Source organism: Sinocyclocheilus grahami, unplaced genomic scaffold, assembly GCF_001515645.1.
Source record: "Sinocyclocheilus grahami isolate Dianchi unplaced genomic scaffold, SAMN03320097.WGS_v1.1 scaffold151.1, whole genome shotgun sequence".
NCBI lineage: Eukaryota > Metazoa > Chordata > Actinopteri > Cypriniformes > Cyprinidae > Sinocyclocheilus > Sinocyclocheilus grahami.
The window spans coordinates 1,058,832-1,068,049 of NW_015505330.1; the positions used below are offsets into that span (position 1 = coordinate 1,058,832).

Consider the following 9,218-nt stretch of genomic DNA (forward strand, 5'->3'; position numbering starts at 1 on the left):
TGTGTATATATATATATATATATATATATATACACACACACACATTTTTAAATAAACATTTTTATTTATATTACTATTTTATGTGTTTATCTATCTATACACATATGTATGCATACACACATTTTAAAATACAGATTTGTCTATAGAATTTTTTTGCTTTTCTAAAACATTATCAAATATTTACATTTTACTTAATTGTTCAATTGTATTTAATTAAATTAATTGTATTTAATAAACATATAATTATATAATATTAATATTAATAATTGAATAATAAAAAAAGCTAATTAAAATTCTTCCTAATAAAATGATTTATATGCTAAGTTTGAATTTTGCACATGTAGATCAATATCACATAATTACAAATGTCTGTGATTGTAACTAGGAACCTCCCAGAAGGACTGCATGTACAATCCAACACACACACACACACACACACAAAACCTGACCATGCATAATGCTATTACGCACACAGTTGTGTAGAGTTTGAATGACCCTGTACTTATCCATCATTCCATTAAACTTTTACATTATTTGTCACCTGTCCTCCTACACATTTCCCACTGTTTGTTTCAAACAATAGGCCATTACCAGCACTAATAAACTCTTATCCTGCCTCATAATGGAGCATTTCACCCTGGACAGTTGCAGAGAGTACACACACACACTATACAATAAAAGATCATGTTCCTAATCTATTGTGTTTTAAGACATTCGGTCCATAAAGTAGATCCATGGATCTCTGAGGCCCTTTCAAAGGTGTGGATTAAATTGTGACTACTTCTTTCCCCATGCTAAGACTGGCGATTAAATACACACACGCACACCACACATCTACGGGTTGATTGTATATCAAGCTGGGGATCTGAAACACTGCACTTTTCAGAAAGACCCACAGCTATACCACATTTCAGTCAATTACCTAATTCAACAGGAATTACTCAAGAACAGCTGCAGTCGGGCCCTGCCCTGCCAATGGAGGGTCCGCACACACACACACACACACACACACACACACACACAGCATCCAACTGCTGCGAACCCAAATCTACAAACCGTTTTTCCACTCACACTGTAAATGTAAAACCTAAGAGAAACAGATAGTGTAGAGAAACTTACACAAACACACTTTATCGCATATGCACAGCTGAAAGCCGAGCAGGCGTTGGATACGAGCTGAAGTTCCTGTGTGACTTTTTTTTTTTTTTTAAAAAGGTGCACGATTGTGCAAAAAAGTTAAGATCAGGAAATAATATGACTCATATATGCAGAAATGTCTGAAACCGTATGAATGGGAGAGTAGAATATGAAATTGTTTTTAGCTAATGACAGGACTAAAAGCATTTTTTCAATTACAAGACAGTGTGAGGACATGGGCAGTGGCCAGCGGCGGGTGGCTGTGAGGGAGGAAGTGGGACAGATGGTCAGCAGGTTGCAGGCAGACTTCAGTACAGTCTCCAGGGAGAGACAGAATGCCAGTGAACGGAGGCCTTTCATCCTCCATCAGGAGCCTGCTGATGCCTGTCAAGTGATGCTCCTCTCCACTAACAACTAGCCAACGGCCCTGCAGTGAGGACAAACCTTTGGTTGCAAGCTGAGCGATGCACATCTCTAGCATGCGCTGAGGGAGCTGATGTAACCTGATAACCTTATCTGATATCATTCACTATGATACTGACACCAAATAACCGCTATTTAGTTTCATGAAACACCATAGAGCAGGGGTGCCCAACCCTGCTCCTGGCGATCGACTCTCCTGCAAAGTTCAGCTCCAACCCTAATCAAAGACAGCTGCCTTTAATTTTTAAGTGATCCTGAATACCCTAATTAGTTGCTTCAGGTGTGTTTGATTGCCATAGAGCATGTGTTCAAGGGTGAGGCAAAAAACTTTAGTTTTTTAAGGTGATAGATAGTGGAGAGTGAAAGCAAGAGATGAAGCATCACTAACAGTCAGATGTTTGGACGAAGTAAGATTTTTGGATGTTTTTGAAAGACTGCATTTATTTGATCAAAAATATATTAAAAAAACATAAAATATACTATAATATATATAAAATATTATATATTTTAAAATGTAATTTATTTCTTTGATGGTAATACTAATTATTCAGCAGCCATTAATGCAGTCTTCATTGTCACATGATCCTTTAATATGCTGAGAATTTTTTTGAAAAATTTTAATATTTCTCAATTCACCATTTTTACTGTATAGTATACTGTATCTCCATCTAAAAAATTTATAAATTCAATAAAATTATATATTTTTGACTCCACAACAAAAAAGATTCATTATACATAAAAACTATATAGAACGAGCCGTTTTAGGTAGGCGTGGCTGACTCTTAACTTTTATAAAGAATATCTCTTTGGATTTGAGACTTTAGTCTTTGCAACTTTACAGATCTTCTTTATGCACCAAGAGCTTGTAACACTCAAAAGAGAAAGGAAAAATAGAATCATATGACCCCTTTAAATAAACTATAAACTATTCTTGTATGCATATATACTGTGTATATATATATATAATATAACATTAATGACACTATTTTGTTCAGCATACATACATTTAAATTATGATGAAACTTGTTTGAAAGCTTGATTTATGTTCTGTTAGAAAATGAAGCTAATCTGTGAACTGTATTCTCTGATACATTATGCCATGGTGCCCATTCAGTTAATGTGAGTTTGAATACAGCTTGTATTCAACTTTGCAATCCCATTATTCCCTCTTCGTCCATCATTTCTAAATTCCCATCTCTTGCTGTCCCTACCCTGAAAGTGGCAATAAATTAAAGAAAAAGAAAAATATGATAATTCCACACACACAGAGAGAGAGAGTTGAGTAAAGCACCTCCTCTTTGTCTTTCTTTTATTTATCCAGAGACTAATTATACTTCTGCTTGATCAATCAAAACTCTGAGGACAGCACCTCCTCCAGCAGCCGTGTGTGTGTGTGTGATTGTGAGTCTCATTAATGCTGGTGGGATGCAGCTGTTGATGTATGGTGTTTACACAGAGCTGATAATCGGAGTCTGGCATGGACTCACTCCAAACAACCCAGCAAATGCTCTACTGTTAACAAACTCTGCAGCTCTGAAAGCGAAACTCAAACACAGACCACATCTCTAAAAAAAAGCCCAAAGAAACACCCTAAACTTTCACAGAACATTAAACATAGAATTCCTGAATATTAAATTAACTATTTAAACATATTCAATTTGAACATATATTTATATAATTTATTTAAATAAATAATATATAAAGTATACACACACATATGGTTTATATATTACATGTTATATACATATTAAATATTATTTATAGCATTTATATCAATTGATAGATAGATATGAAAGAAATTAAAGAATGTTTTTTTTAAATGTTAACTATTCATTTTTCTTTACAATAAAATATTTTTAAAAATCAAATTTTAGTAAAAAAATTTATTCACCTAAAAATATATAATGTTCAGAAAAAGTAAAAATTATCTTATATTTGTGTGTATTAACATATAAATTGCATATAATATAATAATGTAATCTATAATGTAAAAATATAATACAGACAGACAGATAGATAGATAGATAGATAGATAGATGGTTTCTTTGTAATAAATATTTTAAAATAATGTATTAAAATAATTTTGCCCAAATATAAAGATTCTCTCATAATTAATCAATTAACTGGTTAATTTATTCTCCCTCATGTTACTCAAAAACTTTACAATCTTATTTTTGTAATTAGCATTGCACAGCCTTTACCATACAACAACATATCTCAGAATAGACTCAGAATAGATTACAGTCGAAATAAGTAGAAATGCAGCATGTTGTGCATGTTCACTCACAGCTTCGGTGTGAATGGGGTGAACAGAGAAAAGCAGTGCGGTGAGGAAAGAGAAGTTGCTGTCTTCAAACACACACTGTTCGCAGGTGAGCATGAGCAGTGCCGTCACCATGCAGTGCAGAAACACGTTCACCAGGTGGAAGTAGAATGGAGTCATGCCGCCCAACAAAATGTTTAACCTACAGCGAGAGTGAAAAAGAGAGAAACAGTCACATTAAAAAGATATGAGCATGTCCATTTTGCTGGCTTCTACTTCTGCTGAGTTTTGCCAGATAATTGTATATTGAGCATCAGATATGTTCTGATTGACTATGATTGTGTTCAGTCATGCAGCATGTTCATTTTTACTATGGACAGACAAATTACTTTAGAGAGGAAAGTTGCAGTTTCATGGTAAAAAGTGGATTTCAGGTCTGTCTCAGTACGCAAAACAAAAAGACCTGACTGTGGAGAAACCTCTGATGCTCAGTAAACACTTTTGCTTGACCTTGCGATGCGGAAGCACAGGAAGCCCTTAAAGAAAACGAGAGTGAGAGACCGAAAGAGATGAGAGAAGGGAACAATTAGCCTAAAGCAATGCAACATTAATGAGGTTCCATGGTCACCTTGACTTGCAGGAAAGCTTGCATTAAAATTTAGCAAGAGCACCAGAGGCAGAACATGGCATGGATTATGATGAACATGAACTCATTTCACAATACACTGAGATATAATATCACCTCAAACTAAAATATCATCATCAGGTTTTTAATGATTGTAGGGGGATTATATATATATATATATATATATATATGTATATATATATATATATATATATGAGAATGTTCTATCTATCTATCTAATATTTGTATTTTATAATATTTGTATATAAAATAATATTTGTATTTTAATGGATAATTTTTTTTAGCAATGTATATTTATATATGCTAGAAATAATAATTGTATTGTTTACATTTTTTTTAAGTTTTCGTTTTTCTAGTTTATACATTTCATTTATTTAGATTAACTATCTTTTAAAGTTTTTCTTCACATAAAAAATATTATATTATGAAGTTGAATTTTTTTTTCACCCCAATGAAAATTTGCTCATTATTTATTCTCCCTCATGCCATTCAAAACCCTTATGCTGTTACTTTTCTTTCTTTCTTTCTTGTTTATTCCCCTAAACCTAAGTATAAACTACATTAATATTGATGGCACTTGCTACAATCCAATTACCATCAAAATGTAATCATGAGTAGATGCTTAGCTTGTTTTACTCTAATTAAAGATGATTTTGGAGTCTCCCTATTAGGATTATGAAAAGCACAAGACTTTGTCAGGATAAATGCCAGATAACAGTACTTTCAGACCTACTTGGACAGCGTACTTTATTATGCAAGCATAAAAAGCTGTCCATGAAGGTTCTACATGAGTCACTGAATACACCTGCCACTTAATATTTAGCTCCGAGCTTGACGTTCAGCACTCGGGGTCGAGACCAAGCCGGAGGAATGAGAAGAGATGGAATGAGAGCGAAAAGGGTGACAGTTAATGAAATGATGGAGGGAAAACGATAATGACTGTGAAACAGTTTGTTCATCTGCAAGCAATGACAAGCCTGTGTTTGTTTAACCGCCGCTGATGAATGTGACATCGAGACGGGAGTGTGTATATTACAGTCTCTACAGGAGAACAAGAAAATGTCTTCAGGCCTCATCAAAGCTGAAAATAAAAATCTAGCCATCTATCCTGAGTGTGCAGTCTTTAGTTTCCATCGGACAGCATCATTAGGCCGTTCTGCAATCCCAGAGTCATGAACAACTCTTGGTCACCGCTAACATCACATAATTGCAATGCTCTCAGTGAGCAGAAAAGCGAGTCCAGTTGATTTGAGGAAACTATATGAAAGGAATGGTTCACCTCAAAGTGGAAATTCTGTCATTATTTACTCACCCTTCATGTCATTCTACAACATTGAGCACTAGAGTACAAATAACAGGGGCTGTGAAGCTCAAACAATTCCCAAAAAGCATCACAAATCTATTAAGTAGTCTATATGATTGTAACATTCTAGATGTTATAAAGGCATATGATAATAGGGTTTTTCTGCTGGCTCAGTCAAGCTAGTACCTCCAGTTTTTACCCTTACCTAGAACAAGAAACAATTTTAGAGTTTTTTATATTATCTTTTAGCAATGCATTTTTTATTTTTATAGAAATAATATTATTTATATTTTTATTTAGCTTTGTAAAACATTTGCCTATAGTTTATTTTTAAATGATATTTTTTCCTATTTTTTATTCTAGATTTATAAAGTTTAAGCAGCCATGGTCACTATAAACTAAACTCTTGCTATGGACCAATTCTCCAAAATCATCTACTTGCATGCTCCAGGGAGGAAATAAGAGCATTTGGGTTTGGAGCGACATGATGGTGAGTAAATAATGACAGAAACTAATTCTTTAAATTTAGAGGCGGCTTTAGCATTGTGTTAAAGGCTCTGCTCTAAGCTCAAACTATCTGTGCACAGCTGAAGTTTTTCAAGAGTCTGTGTCGAGTCGGCATCAAAGAGCAGATAAAAGACATGAGGATCAAGCTGAGATACAAGAGCGACTCAGCTCACAGCTCTCTCTCGCACACACACGCCTGTGTTTTATCTCTTTTCTCATACACACACACTGGGGAATGAGCAGCACCCATTCGCTCTCTCATGACATGCACGGCACAAGACTGACGAACGCCAAAATACTAGGGTTACCTTGCTCAAAACCTCTCCTCCAAGTATTACACTTTTTTAAAGTGACGTGACATGTGGCCAAGTATGGTGACCCATACTTGGAATTAGTGCTCTGCATTTAACCCATCCAAAGTGCACACACACAGCAGTGAACACACACACACCGTGAAACACACACCCGGAGCAGTGGGCAGCCATTTATGCTGTGGCGCCCGGGGAGCAGTTGGGGGTTCGGTGCCTTGCTCAAGGGCACCTCAGTCGTGGTATTGAAGGTGGAAGAGAGCGCTGTACATTCCCCCCCCCCACCCACAATCCCTGCCGGTACAAGACTCAAACCCGCAACCTTTTGGGTCCAAAAAAAAAGATGGAGCGCTTCACGGATTTGCGTGTCATCACTTTGGCACGTAACGGCAGTCAGGGTGGGAATAAGAAGGAACCTTTTCCCAGGCCATAATAATGTGAGCCAAAAATAATATTTTATGTTGTTTAAATATATAACATTTTTATATCTTTAAATAATTAAAAATCTTATAAAATAAATGTTTTCTTCCAAATTACTTGCAAAGACAACATTTTCACTGCCACTGCCACCAAAGAATAAGGTTTTCAAAAATTTTTTAGCAATGCATTTTTATATCTGCCAGAAATAATATTTGTGTTGTTTAAAGGTATTGTCAGGCTTGTGTTGTGTTTTGTTCCCCATGTGCTCCCTGTGTCCCAGTGTTTATGCTCATATTTGGTTAGTTTCCTGTTCCTGTCCTGATTATGTTTATTTAATTCCAGGTGTTCCCCGTTTATTTCTATTGATCCCAGGTGTGTCTAGTCATCCCCTCGTCTTGTCATGTGTTTGAATAGTGTTCCCTGTTTTCAGTTCAGCGTCCTGTTATTAAACTTCTCTGGATTGCTGTACTCCTCGTCTCCCTCTGTTCCTTGCTCTGCACTCCACTCAGTAGTGCAACCGTGACAGAATACCGGACCAGACAAAATAGTAAGCGGTGCCCCTTCTCCCCGTTTTATTTCTATTTTGAAAGTTTTTTGTTTTCCCCGCGGCATGGAAACCGCTGCACGTTTCGCCGCTTCGAAGACGAGCCCGCTGGCACTCACTTTATTCAGCCGCAATGCACTCTGGGAGTCAGTGAGTAGTTATACCAGGGGTGCCCAAACTCGGTCCTGGAGGGCTGGTGTCCTGCAGAGTTTAGCTCTAACTTGCCTAAACACACCTGCTACAAAGTTTCTAGTAAGAGTTTGATTAGCTGGTTCAGGTGTGTTTGATTAGGGATGGAGCTAAACTCTGCAGGACACCGACCGAGCTTGGGCACCCCTGAGCTGTACTAAAGCCATGAGTACACCTAAATTAAAGGATCAAGTACCCCCTACAGTTCTTTTTCTTTAGTTACTAGAACTCTTGTGTAAGTAAACCATACTAATTAAGCATTTGTCAGTACAACATACTACTCCTATTTCACTTTACTTAGTTTTTTTTTTTAAGGCAATCGGTTTGCATGCTTTTTTTTAAGTAAGCCCAACTAATTAGATTTTACAGTGTATTTTCTGAATGCAACGTATTCTATTGCCATACAAATTTCAGGGTTGGGAAAGTTAGTAACCACCTAGCAACGGCCTAGCAAATCGCATTGCATTGCACTAACTACTAAAACCACTTTACTAAATGCATAGGAACACCCTGGAAACCATTTATCACAGCCTAGCATCTGGCACAATTCTTTCTTCAAAAAAGGGGGAAATCTAGCCTTTTTAATCGCATATAACTCGTATTATAAATACTCAAAGGTCTTTGAGTGCTGAAACAAGACTGTGCGAAAATTATAACGTATGCATTTACAAAAAAGAAAGATTTCTATGCACTAAAGACCTAGGCAGTGATTTATAGGGAGCAGGAAGTGTCTGGCTGCTCCAAAAATAAAGGAGATAAAATATGAGTCGCAGAGTAGGCTGTTAATTGCCCTGCTATAAATACACAACGCCTCCTTTCAGACTATAAGGAGCACCTCCGTTGTCTTTGTGTTTGCGCTGCTGTGGATGTTGCAGAGCTGTCAGATTCCCGCGCCATATGGATTATTCCGTTTCAATTCAAGTTTATTTGTACAGCGCTTTTTACAAACAATCGTTGCAAAGCAACTTTACAGAAAATGCAGTTTCTATAATATTTAGTAGTAGCTTATCAGTGGTGACTGTCAGTTTATGTACAGAAATGTACGGGAAAGTAAATGAAACAGACGATGAACACTTCGAGCGAAATCTGGAAGTTCTGTACATGTTCCAGGGTGGCGTCATTGGACTATGACGTCACCCACGCGAAAGGAACGCCTCGCGAGTCTCTCTCGGACTGCCCGTCTGTAACGCTCCACATTTGTGATGGTCTGTTTCATTTCACCGTTTACGAGTGCTTGCTTGTAATGACCGCCGTGGCGGTGCACTTTGGGTGCGCTCTATATAAACTGCGCAACAAGTGTTCACTAACGTTGTGTGTGTAAACAACTGCGTAATCCCAAAGAGTGGACATGAACGCAAAGCTGACGTATTTAAATATCGTTAAAGGTGCGTTCACGCGCAACAGGTTGAGGTTTTCACACGCGTCTGACTGACGTCGCGTCGAGAGCGTTGCGTTTTTAGGGCGGTGGGTCAAGTTCA

The 9,218-nt window shown here is 36.9% G+C and overlaps 1 protein-coding gene across 1 annotated transcript in view; it reads right to left on the reverse strand.

Annotated features, from left to right (window-relative positions):
* The window catches only part of LOC107592224 (transmembrane and TPR repeat-containing protein 1-like), a 58,520-nt gene that overhangs the window by 44,870 nt on the left and 4,432 nt on the right, over nucleotides 1–9,218 (reverse strand). Inside the window, exon 2 of the mRNA XM_016281638.1 lies at nucleotides 3,848–4,025. Within this exon, the coding sequence (XP_016137124.1) occupies nucleotides 3,848–4,025 (178 nt within the window). The remainder of the gene's footprint in view (nucleotides 1–3,847; nucleotides 4,026–9,218) is intronic.